The sequence below is a fragment of the Uranotaenia lowii genome, chromosome 3, assembly GCF_029784155.1.
Source record: "Uranotaenia lowii strain MFRU-FL chromosome 3, ASM2978415v1, whole genome shotgun sequence".
NCBI classification, from domain to species: domain Eukaryota; kingdom Metazoa; phylum Arthropoda; class Insecta; order Diptera; family Culicidae; genus Uranotaenia; species Uranotaenia lowii.
The window spans coordinates 286,097,698-286,115,416 of record NC_073693.1 but is presented as its reverse complement, the minus strand read 5'-3'; the positions used below and the strand labels follow the sequence as shown (position 1 = coordinate 286,115,416).

General features: G+C 33.3%; 1 protein-coding gene across 1 annotated transcript in view; it reads right to left on the bottom strand.

Annotated features, from left to right (window-relative positions):
• The window catches only part of LOC129754729 (uncharacterized), a 410,546-nt gene that overhangs the window by 46,197 nt on the left and 346,630 nt on the right, over positions 1 to 17,719 (bottom strand). The window contains exon 4 of the mRNA XM_055750944.1: positions 15,862 to 15,923. Within this exon, the coding sequence (XP_055606919.1) occupies positions 15,862 to 15,923 (62 nt within the window). The remainder of the gene's footprint in view (positions 1 to 15,861; positions 15,924 to 17,719) is intronic.

Genomic DNA, 17,719 nt, shown 5'->3' with positions numbered 1-17,719 from the left:
CCCCCTGAGGCAGTATGAGCACCATCAATCAGGGCAAGATGTGGGGCAATCTAGCAGCGAATTCAATTCGATGAAGTCAGGTGAGTCGTAGATTCATCATAAAAAGCAATAACAAAATAATCTAGGTCTGTTTGTAGAATACAAACAATTCACGCACGCTCATACATTATGTGCTTTGTTCGGAGGATGATGCTACTAGCCGTATAATGTAACAATAAAAAAATCGATCATGAATTGTAAATGGAAAAAAATCATCTCGAACAGAAATCTAACGTTAGTCTTTTGATTACCTCTCCGACACCTTACCAATAGGCTAAATCGTCGGATGAAAACTAGTCAAGGTGTGGCGCTATAAATCAATTTTAATTCGCTGCTAGATTCTACGGCAGAAAATGCTCATTATGCCTCGATAATATGGTGCTCTATATGCCCCTAGTCAACAAATTTAAGTAAAAACGTGTTTTAAAATTGATAAATGTGAAAAATCAAAAATTTTATAATGGTAAAAATTGAGAAACAATGTGTACATCATGTTGCAGGGCGTACATTATAGATCAAGGTTATTTTAAGATCATAAGAGCTTATTTCGTGGTGCTCAAAAATTATAATATTTTCGTAACTTGAGAACCAAGCTAGTTTTTTTAAATATCTCTGTAAAGATGATAAGGAGATTCCTTTTTTTGTGAAAAATTAATACTATAGGAAGTACGAAACAAATCCTCATGAAAATTTATTTAAGAAAATACGTACTTTCGTAGAAAAGAGTAGTGCTCTTTATGCCTCGGGTGCTCGTTATGCCCTCATCTCCCCTATAAACTTTTTTAAAGGGAACTAAGCCAAGAGCTCATTCATTTAATATTTATTAATAATTAATTAATTAATTAATTATTTTTAATATTATTATTAATTAATTATTTAAGTAAGAGGAATCGATGTAAAAGCAACAAAAAAATCTTATATTAAAAAAATATATTTTTTTGCAATTTTGATAGCTTGATTCTGTAAAAACCGTCCTATTAATTTGTATTTTTAAACTAATAATCTTCTTATTTGAAGATTTTCAGCAAGGCATGAAAATGAAAGCGATGATTTTTAATCGAAAAAATATTCTTTCATCTGATTGTTATGCGGACCGGTCTGAATGTTTAGTTTACCGACTCTTATAGCAACCTGAAACTTATAAGTTTTCATTTGGCGGCAAAAAAAGTTATTCGATTGTGAACTTCCAAAGCAGCCTAGATTCAAATGATTGAATGAAAATTGGAGACCATGGTCACACGTTACTAATAGTGGAGTTCTTCCTGGTTGCTTTTTTGCTCCAAGATTTGAGCGTGGCGACGAACGTGTTAAGATCGACCAACCGTTTGCCTACACAGCACGATCAGCTCCAAGTTAACACTAGAGTAATACAGCAAGTCAAAACGTTAAAATACCTGGGCCTTAAGTTCAACGAAGATGTGGGACGCACATATAGACTGTCTAAGAAAAGGTCTAACTGCCATACACAGTTTTGTACCCACAGCGCAGTTGACATGTTTGAACCATGCATTTGTGCAAGTAAAGTTGTAAAACATGATCTCAATCTGCGGAGCTGCGAGAAAAAAGGACATAAAATTACTCCAAACCATGCAGAATCGATGTCTAAAATCGGTGTTTAAACTACCCATTTCTCCTCACTCAAATTATTCTGAAAAGCCTCTCAATCCATTTTACGCATTAAGGGAGCTACAAGGTGTCATATAAATTCACAACCAGCTGCACAATCCACTGTTCCACTACAATCAACAGATCCAGCAGCTGAATCACAAATTTCCCACTAGAGCGAGAGGACATCTTATACATGGAAGAGCCAATACCGAGAAGATGAAGAGATCTCCGGAGTATTTTATCAATATGAAATACAATAACCTTCCACCATATTTAAAGTTTGTAACAAACAAAGCCAGCTTTAAACGTAAAATCAAATCCTACTTTAAAGCCAACTTAACAAACTATTTAGCATAAATTAGAATCGAAACAAACTAAGCCGTGAAGCAAGTGACTAGCAAATCTTCAAAGCCCCCTTAACAAAGAGTATTTTCACTTAGGGCCTGAGAAAGTCAAATTCCTAACTGAGGATATTCCAATAAACATTTTGGTTGCTTAAGAACGGTAATTTGCTGTTCAAAAGCTTAGCTAAAGCGTAATTGCTGTTTCAGCTTACCGGCTGAATAAAGACAAACTGAAACGATGTTTCAGCGTTTAAAGAAGTCTTAGTGCAGCCAATGGGAGAAGTTGAAGAATTGTTTCTTACACACTTTTTCAGCGTTTGTTCAACCATTTGCTACCATTGGCTGTGGTAAAACTGCCATGCATGATGGCAGCTTGATTGAAATTACAAGGGAGTTTTTGTTTTCCTTTTTTGATGACATTTTTTCATCATTTCCTTGTCAGCTTGATTATGAAATGAAGAGTGGATTTTCTCACGAGTTTTGGTGCCCAAAATGGAAAAAAATAATCATTTCTGTTGCACTTTACATAAAATAAATCTTCGGTTAGAGGCATTCTAGTCGCTTAAGAACGAAAAATTTTCATCGCACCACAAAATACATGATTGGGTCAGCGTACTGCGGCATGCGACCAACAAGCCGGAGGTTTAAAGTTCGGGGCAGTTGCAACAACAACAAAATTTCACACAAGGAGAAAAATAGGTGCCAAACATCGGACAGACGTTAATCTTTTTTTTTGTTTTTTTTTTATGGGTTGATCCGTCATTTGACGTTTAATGACGTTCGCTGAATAACTTCTCCAGATCAAGATTTGGGGGAGGAAGACTGAAATTTGCTGTATCGTTTTCTGTATCGTTTTTTTACTGTTCGGCAAAAAGCCAGCAATTGTTGAAAAGATTTGTAATCGTTCAAATTTTAACTTTGGATGATCAGTTTCGTGTAGCGAGTCATGTAACTCAGATGTTTAAGTGCTAAATTTAGATTTTTCTATATTTTTAGAACTACCATTAATCAAACCATTTTTATTTATCAGCTTCAAAACTTTGACGAAATTTCAGCGACTCAATACGCCTGATCATGCTAGAATTTGCCAGAGCAAAACAAAACCTAATTGAATCATTGTTTTACGCAAAACAAGTGCTTTTCAGCATAAAACAAGTTTTATTAAAAATCTCTAAATAAGAAAGTAAAATTTTGAACCTTCGCAAAGGTCGGTAGATTGATGAGAGAAATTTGACGTTTGAAAGATTTTTTTCTTTTTTTATTCTGTCTTCCTCCCCCAGATCAAGATGATTAAAGGCTGAAGACACGTGAATTAGTGAATATTTCAGGCCTTCTTTCAGCCATATTGCTGATTAAAAATTGAGCCACGATATTTTTTCAGCGCTTTTTCTGCAGTTAATTGTTTCTTGAGGTATCTGCCACTACTCGCCTGAATACCATTCTGCTTTTATATTCCCCCTCCACCCGCCACAAAACAACCGCCACCAACCTCCTCCAAAAACTCCAGCAAGCCATCACAGCCAAAAAAAAAAAAATGAATAACAGTGAAAAAAAAAGAAATAGTGTTAACTTTGAATTTTGTAAATAACTTTGAAAAGATGCATAAAAATAACTAATAAATAGTTAGAAGGTTATATGTCTTCGGGAGAATGGCACCGATAAAAAGCCAACTCTAGGGGGCTTTTCCCTACTCTTAAAAAAATAAGAAAAGTAAGATCTTTTGTATTTTTTTTTACTTTAATATCCAAAAATTCAAAACCCTTATCATTCATTTGTCCGTTTCGGCTTAACGATCATTTATACTTGAATTCAGTTGACCTTATTGGCATTCGGTCTATCGTCTAGTGGTCCATTTGGCCTTATTGAGCCGTACATATAGAAGTTTTGAAAGAAACTGCAATTTGCTGACTGACTGATTGATTACCATTGAATTTTACCCAAGTTAATAAATTGTTATTCAAATTATTTATAATTTATCTTATAAGACAAAAAAGTTATTAGCTGTTGAATAGGGATAAATTATTTGACATTAAAAAAATCAATTCAACTGACATCACTGCAGGTGCCTAGCGAGGTATAGCATGACTAATTTGCAAGTAATACCTCGCTGGGCACCAGCAGTGATGTTAGTTGAATTAATTGGTTTTAATGCCAAAAGACATGCCCCTATTCAACAGCTTGTAACTTTTTTACCTAAAATTATCACGCCAGCACTAAATTTTACTTCGGAAGTCCGGACTTCCGACAGACTTCCGAAAAAGAAAAGTGAATTACCAGATTGTCGGAGGTCTGTGTTTTGTTGCCAGTTCACCAGCGACGTTTCTTAAAAATTTTATTTAAATTCACAATAAGATGTAAGTTGCGGTCTTCAATAAAGAAGAAAATTACAGGTGTTGAAGGGGTAGAAATTTTTAAGAAGCATTATCACCACATACTTAACTTTTGTTCAAGCACGGATCAACTACAGTATGTGGTGATAATCAATGTTCCGAAAATCAATCAAAATAAACACTCAGGATGCGTTTCCTGTTGGAAACATTCTGATTGTATAATGGGATAGCGCCTCTCGCAACTGCTCCGCCTGACTGGTATGCAATCTCGATCAGCGCTTGACTCAACAATGCCAACCGAGTCGCATAATTCAGAATCATCGGTTCTACAAACATCGCATATCAGAGATGAGTGAGATACAAACTGATCCATTCTGATTGTCTCTCTATCAGTATCCGTCTGGTTTATTTGAAATTGAAAACACGGCGGAAGTGAACATCTTTCCCTCACAAACACAACTTCAATTTGATTTTATTCTTACTTATGTAAAAAACGCTGTAAAATCAAATAAATTTATTAATCGGCTATGTTTAAAATTAAACAACATTTGCTAATGATCGGTTACATGTATCACTCACTCACTGCCTGAACCATTCACTCTTGATCCTAGCCCAACATGATTCGCCGTATGCATCGCTCAATTGTAAGATTCCAGTTTGATGATGGTGCTGATATGTTTTGACAGCAAGCATCGTGCGAGGTGATTTGTATTTTAGCGATGAATAGAACGAACGATGATCGGATAGGTCCAGTAGCAATCAATAACAAAACCTGATCGCTGTACGTTTAGTTGCGAAGTGCAATCAGTAACATTCATTGAAAATGAGTGATTTTCGGAACACTGGTGATAATGCTTCTTAAAAATGTTATTTCTTCTAATTTTCTTCTATCCATCTATAATTTTCAAATCTTGATATGTTCTCACTATAAGAACATAACATTCATCGATAAGGCCGTAAAAATTTATTTCAAACTATATAATAACTTTTTTTTTGAAAAAAAAAAAAACAAACTAATGCAGATATTGTACCGCACATGAAGCTTCGTAACTTACAGTACCTACGGCAGTACAATGAATAGGCCACCCGGTATAGGATAAAAATCTTACACCGACATTTAGGTAAACTCCCCCGGCTGAAACTTGACCCCAGACAGTTTCGGCTGCACGCTGAACCAAAAGAAACCGATTCTCTTTTCGTATTTTCGAGGTTTCGAGGGCCAGCCTCCTCCCAGTTCGATCGCGCGCCCAATGGAGTGGATAAAATATTGTAATTAGATTTTCTTCTAATTGAAAAGCGTTGTTGTGCTGTGCTGTTGGATCGCGTTCCAGGTTCCTATACCTACATACAGAAGGCTCAATGACATGACGCTATGGATGGAAGGAAGCAGAACCCGTGCCGTGCTGCGCAGATCCCGGAAAGTAGTCCAACGGGTCGCTGGGTCTTGTGCGTGACGCCATATTTATTGTGGTGGGCCTTCGATGAGGAGAAAGAGACATTAAGGTGCCACCTCCTTCGTTGTTCGATCTATTCCATCCATTGGCATTGCATTGGGGCAATTCCGGGGAACCGTGGAGCAGTTATTTAGAAGAAAAATGCAAAAATGGCCACCCCCGGGGAGATCCCTTTCCCGATCTGAATTGAACTAAGACGATGATGTTGTTGATGATGATCGCACTCGTTTCGTCGTCGAGAAGAACGGATCTGTGCGCAGTGTGCTGTTTCACCTTGGTAGGTTTAACTCTGAGCTACGTGGGGACGCAATTTTGCTACAAGGCAGAACATGGTCTAATGATGGCAATGACATGATCCGATCCTCTTGTCGCTTGGATCGTGTAGTCGATTTTAGGCATGAATTTAAATTTAAAATTTTACAACTTCCTTATGAGACTGTTTGACTTGGTCATTAAAGTTTGCTGATCTACAAGGAATAAATTCAATGGACTGTATATAGTGCTTAGACAACTATCTTAATTGGAAATTGAAAAGAAAACTCTGTAGTTTCCTTAATAAAATATCGTAAATAGGGAATTCAGGCTTTGTTGGTTTACATTCTAAACAGAAAAAGTTATTGAAATTGAAATAGAGATAAGCATAGCAATATTTTAAAATTTAACATTAATGTGTGCCTAGAACACCACTGCAATCTATCAATAGAAATTTGAAATTTATGTTTATTTTTTTGCACGAAAAGCAACCAGAAAAAGTTATGGAAGGTATAAAATTAATGTACGGGGGGGTTCTATCGGTGCCAATTCCGCAATGAAAATCCGTGGGTTTAACAATCACACAATTTATTGATCGCAACTTTATTTGGGTTTTGGTACTATTTATTCACAACACATTATTTAGGGAAAATCAACGCTGAACTTTAACATTTATTAACTACAATTTAACATGACTACGTCTAACGATCATCTATTCGAATGGCGAATCTACTTAAAACTGACTGGATACAATACAAAAATGGTGTTGTTGGTAAGGGACAAAAATAGTACAATTCGATGCATTTTTACTTTTTATCTCATCGGATGGGTGCAGCTATCAGCTGCTAATTAGAGATGCTGACAGTTTTCCAGATGAATCTCCCTTAATCGTCCTTCTTCCTCACATAATGACTCAGTGTTGTAAGAAGGGTCTTCAATACGCTCTCTATTAACCCAACACCTTCCATAACCATTTCATTCATTCCTGAATAAGTATTTAGAACAAGTTATAGTTTTGTATGGAAATAAATTCAAAAATCATCAGAAATTTACTGAAAGTTGTAAAAAAAATGGATTTCATGTCAATAAACAACAAACCTAAGTTGTACCTGAGAACCGGCCCAAATAAGGGGTTTGGTGAATATTTTTTTCTAAAAAAAATTGGTTTGAACAAAGCCTTCACACAGAATAGTGAAAAAAATGTGTAGATACAGACTTTGACGTTTTTGACAACACGCCTAAACATTTTGTGATGCCAAAATCGAATGTTGACAAATTAGAACGGTCTTATTCCTCAACTATTTTTTCACTAAATACTACAACGAAATTATTATTATTATCATCAACGTAATTTTTAGTCAATTTCTGATCATTTTATTCATTTTTAATTTTTTTGTCATGTTTCTAATGCATTGATCACGTTTCTTGTTTTATTTATAATTTTTAGTGTTTCTGTCATATTTTTTTTTGCTATTCTTCATCATTTTTAAAGCTATTTTTGTCGTTCTTAGTTTTTGGTTTTTATTAAATTTCTTTTTGAAATTTTATGAAATTTCCATCTTTTTGTCATTTTTTAGTATTTCATTGTAATTGTGATTTTTGTAATTTTTTTTGTGAGTAAACATCGAACACAGTTGTACTGGATTAGTTTTTTTTTAATGATTGTATGTCAAATGCAAATGCGTGGATAAAAGTTGCGAATGACACAAAGATGTTTAAACGAATGTATTCGAAAACAAAAATGAAACAAATTAATAAGAAATTTTAGAGGCTTCATTTGAAGAAAAACTTTTTGAATTTACTTAAATAAGCAAGCTTATTCTTTTAAACCACAAGCATAACCATTTTAAGCATTGTTAAAAATGTATCTAATATTCAGAAATAAGAGTAACGAATAAATTTTACGGTTCAAATAAAGATAGTTTTCTACTCTTGTAAACTTGTATAAAATTTATAAAAATTGAATTAAATGGCGTTAAAGATTCAATAAAATTTTCAGCTGAATTTCTCCTGAGTTCTTTTACATACAAAAATTATCAATAATAACTTTTTTTTTTTTTCTAAACCCCAGTAAATAAAGTTTTTATTTTTTTATAAAAAACACATTCATTGATATGAATATAGATCTTATTCTTTATTTGTGATTTTTACCAGGTTTGTGTTTCTAAACTGACTCTGATTGCATTTAAAAACTTAATTTGGAATCAAGATTCTAAGTTATGAAACAGCGAACTTCTTCCATTTGAATTCTTTATGAAATTTTCATATTGATTCTGCGAGCTGAATCTGATTTTGAATAGAATAAATTTTTAATTCTGGATCTAAATTTGACATATTGAACGTAAATTCAAAATCTGAATTAAATTCCAGATAATAATTCCTAAGAGATTAAACATAAAAAGCGAAATTTGATCAGAAATCTTTTACTTTATTCTGAATTCAAGGGTTCAATTATTTACTCCTAATTGAACTTGTACATTCGAACGAAAATTCCGAATGATGAAATTGTTTTGTATTTTTCAATTCTGGACTCTTTGATCTTTCTTATGCTTCATTTTGCATATGGACTGAGGATTAAAATTTCAAGTCCAAATATAATGGCTCCGAAATAATGAGTTTTAAATGCGAAACCAAGATTCGAATCAGAATTCTATCCCAATAATGATCCACACTGAGAATTAATAGCAGTAAACTGGGTACTTACTAGAAATTTTTCCGCAAGTACCCGGGCCGGGAAAATACGGGTTTTTTTTATGTTTAAACCTTGCAAAGTTCCAGCATTATGTTTCAAAATTTTCTCCAGAATCCGGCGAATACCCAAGAAATTTTTCGGAATTATTCCATTGAAATCAAGAAGAAAAACACTTCAAAATTGATTTGTTTATCGAAACAAATTAGAAATCAAAATCATATTTTAGGCTTCCAAAAATTCGTTCTTGTTTATTTTGACAAAAATTTAAATTTTGTTTTGTGCGCAAGATGTTTAATTCTAAGGACCTTATTGAAATTTTTGTTTGATTATACACGTAAAGTGAAAAATTTGCGCAAAATCAGGGGATTCTGGCAAGGTTAGAATCTGTTAGACTTTCGAGAGTCTTACTTTCGGAATTCAATATTTTGAAAGTGTTTTTTTTTGCCAAACTGCTGTAAAACTTGGGGCTTGGGATGAGATTTCGAGGTTTTTTATTACGTTCTGAATCGAGATAGTTTCTCCTGACTTATTTTAGTTACTCATCAAAATTTGATTGATAAACTTTTATACAGAAACAAAAATTTAAACTTATTGTTTGTAGGATGAATATAAAAAGTCACAGAATGCTGCTCTGCATAGCTAATTAGCTTGTTCATGCATAGAACCTTGTCCTTATCAAATAATTTTCATTGGGTTAAGAATTTTTAGTTCGAAATGATTATAGCATTTTCCATGAAATACTTAGCTTCGTCTCATGTTACCAAATTTAAGAATAGAACCACAAAACCAAAACCATGAATAAAGAGAATTAATATTTCAATCTTAGTGGGATTTTCTGGATAAATTCATGTAAAAAAAATTTCTTCTTCGATACAAATATCAAATTATTGAATTATTCAAATTATCTCATATTTTTAAATGATAAAATTGGTCTCGAAAAAACTTAAGAGAGCAAAAAGTCATTTTGCTGCGGTCTAAAAACTTTGTGCAAGATCTCTGGTTGTGATCAGATATTCCTCTAACCATGACAAAGAAAGTCAAGTACTACATCCTTCAGACTTTTGTTATAACTCATATTTTTTTTAATTCGAATCTAACTTCAGATTTTATTTCAAGTTTCAACGATAAAGAGAATCGAACATACATTTCGACAGTTCTAAGCCCACGGTGTATATTTTAAAACTTTTTCAATACAACAAAATTCAACATTTGTCACACAATAGAGAAAACTTTCTCCAACATAACGCACTTTTTGCGACATTTTTTTTTTCGAAAGTTCATAAAAAATGCGCTGCGATTCTTGTGCGTTCGAAACTGACGAATTTTTATTCGAATCTAGGCTTATAATTTAATCAAAGAACTTTGAATTTCACATTTGCATGATTTAATGTACTAGAACGCATTCAAAAGTAAATCAAAATTGAGAATGTATACGGTGGAGAAGGCTAGAATAGATTTTTATTAAACACCCTAAAAATGTATTTTCAGGAAGGCAACATTAGTGAAATCCGGCTATTTTTAGAATAGTTTATATTTTAACTAATCTTTTAATAATTTCAACTCGATGTTTTCGAGGATCGTAGGTTATAAAGTAGAATTCCATTAATGTCCTTATCATCATTATTGAGAATTGGTACTGGTTATCGATATTTTCCATGACTTGCCAATCACTGAATTAATTACTTAAATTTAGTCTTGTTAAATAACTTGAAGTGTCTTGTTTTTATTTGTGAATTTAGATTTAGTTATACTTTATTCTAAATTATTTAAAAAAAAACGTATAAAAACGTAGAGACAGTTTTCGGACAGAAAATTACCACTAGCGCGAACCATCGTAAAAACTAGTTAAAAATGATGGGCATGCCAATAGACTGAGTCGATTTGGTGTCATTTTAAAATTTCTTAAACCTTGGGGTCTAAAAAGCTTCGTTTTGCTTCATAATTCAGCCATGATTTTTTGCAGATTTTTTAAGTAACGTTAACATGAGTAAATTTGAACTTTTAAGTTTGTATGGGGAAATTCAATATTTTGTTTTGAAAAGTTAACAAACCAATAAAAATCGTTCAAATATAAAATTAGTCTGATTAAATCAACGACCAGTGAGTGTAATAACAAATTGTGTGTCTTGAAAATGATGGTTATAAAAACTTTTTTTAAGTACTTAACCCTTCATTTCATGATTTTTTTATTTTCCCCTAAAAATCATTTTGAACAGTTGGAAATGATGTGTACATCTAGACAAAACAATTAAAATAAAATACGATTTTGCACTTTTTTCAAATATTAATATTTGCAAATTTGTTACTTTATGAAACGAAGGTTTAAGAAAGTTTCTCAGGTTTGAAAATTTAATATCACATAAAGTAATAGTTTTGTTGATTTTATTTTGGTCCAGCATGATTTTTTTGTCTTAAACGAATACAACTCTTTTCAAAAGCTGCACAGTTTTCTTTTCTAAAAGTAAAAAAAAGCTGCAAAACTGCTGCAACAAATTTCTACCTGTGGGCTGGTGCAAGCTGTGGGCCAACCGGTTTTTAAGCCAATTTATAAATTCTTCAAAGGAAATTTTGCGCTAAACAACTTTGTCCAAGATCGTAGCTTTGTATATTTTCGAAATAAAAAAAAATTAATGGCTTTAAGTTAGGGTTGCCTTCCCGAGGCATGTCCCGCTTTTTTTCTCAAAATGTCCTACTTTTTCCTGAGAAAACTTTTGTGGTAGACTCAACCTTCTCCGATTCTACCACTTCAAAATAGTTGATCCATGCTGTATGTATCTTTCCTCGATCATTTTCAACTTTTGTCGTATTTTTTTCTAATCTTTGTTTATCCATTTATGATTTTCAAAACTAGAAATTTTCTTACTTAAAGAACATGGCATTCATCGATTTAATTGTAAAAATTAAATACTTTTATGACTTTTCACCGATCTACACTGGAAAAACTTAAATTTAGCTCCAATTGAAATTCATTGTTTCAACACAGAAAATGTTTTTTGTATTCTGTTTGTTCTCAAATTAGCAGCATTTTTTCAAAGTAAGTATTAGGCAAGAATAAATAACTCGTTTAGTTCTTAGCATTAAAAACTTGACTAAATCCAAGCATCAACATTTTTAACCCAAAATCCGGGCAATATCAGAGTTAATTTGATCAAAACCACGGAATTATTCAATTCAAACATAAATAAAATAATAATAAAATTGGAAATATATTTTAACATCAAAACACATCAGCAGATTTTAAATCATATTTAGGCTTCCGAAAAACTGTTCATGATTATTTAGATTAAACTTTCTCAGAAAAAAATCGTTTTAGAACGCGAAAATAAAAAAAAAATAAAAACTCAATTTAAGTTTTTTTGTTCAATTTTGGAAATAAAGTGAATAAATCAGTGCAAAATCTAGGCTTTTTATACAAAATCTGGGAAACTGAGCTGAACCGAACTTTTTCTAAATTTTGTGTCAAATATCCGGGCAAGTCCGAGTAAGACTGAGAAATCTGGCAAGCTTATTTTAGCATCACCATAACAATTGAGACCCTCAAGATCACAGGGCTGCAAGTCCCAAAATAATCAATTTTGAGTTAAGTATACCTAACGATTCTGCATGTTCAATTGTACATCTGGTGCAAAACGGTGAATTTTTTATAATTTTTATGAACACATTTTCGATTGAATTTAAACTGCTCGAATTCCAAAAATATATGAAAAATTGAGCACTTTCACACAACTTTGAAGCGCGTTTTCTCGAAACTATTATTTAAGCACTTGCACCCTTCTGATTCCAAGCGCCTCAATTGGGTTCAGTTAAGCGTTCTATGAGCACGTTCTAGCGATGTTAATATTTATCAATTGAAGAAAATATTCTTCAAGTTACTTCCAAAAGATGATGGCTCAAGATTTTTCTCCGGAATCTTTGCAGACTCTCTGGAATGTAAAGCTTAAGGAAAAATACAATTCCGGATAAAATAGAACAGGACTACCGAGCGAAAAAAAAATATTTTCTTTAAAACAATGAATGAATGGACGAGTTAAATTGAATAAACTTGGTAGATGATAAAAAACGGCTGTTCAGAAATATAAAAACTTTCTTCAATCTTCGGATTATAAATAACTCTGAACTACAACATTTTGGACTGAAGTATTCACAGTTTACAAATAAGGAAGTTTTCTTGAGAATTCAATTTAAAAAAATCATTTGTTACTTTCTATGAAATGATTTACCTGAAAGAACATATACATATGGGGAAAGACCATAAAAATAAGGGTTTTAAGAGTTTCCAAAATCTCCCGCTTTTTTCGGAGATGTTTCGCTTTTTCTACGTGAAATTCCGCTTTTTTCAGAATGTATCTGGTATGTCTACCCGATCAGGAGGGAAAAACAAAACTATATCAAGATGAGATATTTTGATACTAATTTTCTTTCTATCTAAATTCAGTACTCGTAGGATGTTAAAATATCTCAAATTATATCAAAAAATCTATTTGATCATAGCTATATTATATCAGTTTTTGATATGTCTCTATCAAGATTATATCTGGTTCAGATAGCATAGTTTGATATAAGGCAGAACAAATCCTATCAAAATTAAAACTTATCAAGATATGAATGCTTCGAGAAAAATTTCTAGTGGAATGTCAGTATCCCACACTATTTGCTAAAATCATACTCCGTTTTTGGTATCCCAAAAATTTGATTCAATTTTATAAATCTGCTGAGCGAAACTCATTGAAGTACGGTTTGGGCCGTTGACTTCGATGTCCGTGTTTCATGGAAAGTTATATGCATATCAAAATAAGATATGATTATAATATATTATAACAATTTGAAACAAATTCTTTATGGTTGAAAGTAAGTTCAATCCTATTCAAGAATGCCAATCAAAATAAGATATAACCAAGATTCAAGAAACTAAGAGTCGAAAATTATGAGAACAATATTCTAACTGAAAAAGATATAAACATCTCGTTGAGATATGTTTAAGTTCTTATTTTGATATGCTCTCCTGATCGGGTACTAAAGGGGTCTTCGCTCCATTTTAAAGTGACGCCAATTAAATTGTATCGTGCTCCCTCTCTTCTTCCTAAATAGTCACTTAAAGGAGGGTGGAGTCACAGAAATATTTCTCGTATTCAAAAACAATCCCATGCCAAATTTGATTCTATTTGCTTGATTAGTTCTCGAGCCACTCTCTTCCCTTCTTTTTTCCTCACTCGAAGGTGGAAGGGGTACAAAATATTCGAATAAACATTTCTCGCTTTGAAATATCCTACCATAATAAGTTTGATTCCATTTCCTCGATTATTTCTTGAGTTATGCAAAAAATGCATGGAAGCCCCCTTTCCCTCTTCCTATGTCCTCCCTGGAAGAAAGAAGGGGTCACAAAAAATCATAGAAACGTTTCTTGCATTCAAATATCCTTCCATGCCAAATTTGGTTCCATTTGCTTGAAAAGTTCTCCAGCTATGCCAAAAATTGTATGAAAACCCCCTTCCTCACTGGCTATCTTTCCAGTGGAAAATGGGAGGGATCTGAAATGTTCATAGAAAAATGTCTGGTACCCAAATACCCTCCCGTGCCAAATTTGGGTCCATTTGCTTGATTAGTTCTCAAATTATGTAAAATTTTGTAAAGGAGCCTGCCTCTTCCTCGCTGAAAGGAGGAAAGGGTATCAAATATTAATAGAAATTTTCCTCGCACCCAAATACTCCTTTATATGAAATTTGGTTCCATTTGCTGAGTCGGTTTTCGAGTAGAGAACCATTTTTTTTGTTCGCGAGGTCCCCTCCCCCCTTTCAGAGATGGGAAGAGGTCTCAAACTATTATAGGATTCTTCCCCGGCCTCAAATTAATGCTCCGGTCAAGTTTCGTGTGAAATAAGAAGTTTATTGGTTAATTTTTAAGCGTAAATTTGAGTACAAAATCATGAATTATGAATGCAAAACTATTTAATAATGGACTTTTTTTTCGTTTTTATATTAAAAAAAATGACCCCACAGTCAGTTTTGACAGTTCTCTGCAGTTAAAATAAATTTCACAAGGCGTTTGGTTGGGAGCCCAAACTACTTGTAGTCATTTTCTGACTTCTGAATAGATTTTCTTATCAAGGAAGGGATGGTTGATTAATAATTTTTTAGGTTCCGGAATCGGCCAGTCAGATTTTTCTTCTTGAAATCCTCTTGAAACTGTCAACAAACAGTAGAAAGATAAACTTTCACCAGTGCTGGTTGATTATAAGTTTAACTTTTCTAATCAACTTTTCAAGATTCAACTAAGCATCGAATTGACCTCTGCTGTTGCAGTTCGTTTCGGGGTCTATGTATGTTTCTCGGTTCACCGGGTCGGATGCAAGTTAATGGAAAGTGACCAACCGATGGATTGAAAAGATGGATAGATGGATAGACATTGATACTATCGGCGGCGATGATGCGACTCTACCAGCTAATAATGGAGGCTTAATGTCGTTCTTCATCAGCCAATAAATGGCAACTAATCTTGGAACGTTACATGGCACTGAAAGTGATCCCTTATAGTGGAAGTATTGAAGTAACGCCTGTCGATTTCGAACGAAATTTCGTTAGAACAAATTTAACTATTTACTTCCACAAAATCCAGAAGTTCGATTTTTTTACAATTGAAAAACACGTTTTGTAAAAAACATTGAATATTCAATAAAATATTCAAATAAACTCCAAAAAAACACGCTCTAATATAACTCCAGCGGAGCAAAGCAGATTTGACGATTTCCAATCAATACAAAATCCAACGGTAATCATCTTCAAAGGGGCCCATCTATTTACACAATATTCGATTGATGAAATTTTCCCCTGCTGGCTGGCAGAGCTTCATGAATGTCACAGTAAGATTCACTCCCATGAAGGGTCTCCCTTGATCATGATCAAATTCTTCGGTTCCCCGTCAGGGGTACAATACTTGGCAGCATCTAGGAACATTCCAGCGATAAGATCAATTTGGTAATTGGTGGCTCTTTTTAAACTTTTCGTTGATTGAAGTGAAAGGGTCTTTCTTACAGAGTGTTCGATAAACTATGATTGTCTATCAATGAATATACAGAAAATAATCTCCAATCCTGTTCCAGTGTGACCTAGAATTGGGTCAAGGAGTTTCGATTTCATTAAACTTACCGTGGTGGGCAGGCACATAGGGGTTGAGTGTAGTTCAGTCGCACGTAGACCGCATTGCAGACCTGGAACGAAGATGTGATGTAGTTATCTGGGCTAGCGCTATCATGTGTTATCATAATTTCATATCAAATTGTTTTCAGCGTCTCTGCATAGGCAGAATGAGTATTCCATTCCATGAGTTTATCCATTAATTATCTGTTAAAAACTACCAAAAATACTGTATTTATCTAAAAACTAGAAAATTGCGCCTTTAAGTATGCAATAGCTCGAGGGTAGTAGACAAACTTTTAGAATTCTCTTTGTTTGATACTTACAAACTGTGAAATGAGAACTCATATGGCAGAAAATAGCCAACGGACCTTTTATCTTCGGATTTTACTAGAATTTTTCCTAGGGTCAGGGCACCCCAAATTAAGGATCAAGTCTCCTTTAGTAAAGAATCAAGTCTCCTGTAACTTAAAAAACATCACAAGTTTTTCGTCCACGAAAATGTTTCTAGTTCATCTGTGGGTTCATGTATCGTTTTAATTTTTGGAACATATAAACTTGAAATGACACGCTACCAGAAAATGCAAAAGACTGCGAGTTGCTAAATTTTCCTAAGAAGATATGATGTAAATAAGAAAAAAGGATCAAGTATCCCCATTCTCCTCTAGTGTTCGGAGCATAGAACCATATCACCAAAAGAGTATACGTTGTATACTTAAAAACCGAGATATTTTACTGCCAGTTTTTTTAGAAATTATGTGACTCACAAGACAATTTTAAATCTCCTTTTAAAATATTTAATGTTATGCTGATAAACCACCCCAAACATGATAAAGTGCATTTACGTTAAACTTGAAAACTTTTGATCGGATTTGGAACATACAAATTTGATAAATTGTCAAATGATGATTTGATTCGTTTGCTTAATGTATTTTTACTTACTAGAATTTACACTATCAAACATTAATTCTTGTACTCGCATGTTCGATATTTCTACCGAATTTCAAAACAAAGGGTTTTAAATTTTGAATCTTCTGATATAAACCGTTTTGAATTGTACGCAATAAACTCAATTTGCTTACACGATTAACTGAAAAAATGTTCTAATAGCTTCGGAACGTTACGCTGAAATGGGGTTAGTACGTGTTTATTGTTTTTACAAATAATCTCAAATAAAAAAGGTTCTTGTGACCATAAAAGTATTTATAATAAAGGTCAAATTCGATTCTACGTTCACCCCATTTTTTCGAAACGGATTATAGAATCCGACCGATAATCAAGTCAAAAATGTTAACCACGAATACTTTTTGACCTACAAACTTCAGACTTGTTGAGCGACCCCTTCCCGTGATCCGATCTAGCCCAAAATTGGCATGAGATCTCGTACTATTTAGACCTAGGATCAATTTAAGCCTGCAGCGTATAACATTTCACAAGCTTGAAATTTCCCATACAAATTTTGGGGCAGTCTAGTGTGCACTCAAACTTCAACTTTGAACTTTCGCAAAATTTTAATCTGAAAATATTTTTCGTTCATATTTTTTTCAAACGATCGATAACCAAACAAACAACTGTCTCACAAAAAAATGACATTTTTTAAATATTTGTGATCCGAATGAGATACAGCAATTCTGCGAAAATTTGACTTTTTGGCTTCTACCATTCAAACTGCAATATCGCAGAAACCGTTGAACTATCATATTGTTGGGTCCAAGATTAAGCCCGGTACAATATTTCAGGTTTGAACTGAAATTGAAATTCCTCTAGAATTTTGGACGATTGTATGTAGGTATATGAAAATAATATTTCCTTTCCAACAACCAGTAAATCAATTTTTTTCAATATTTTTTGTTTCTGAAAATCACGATAT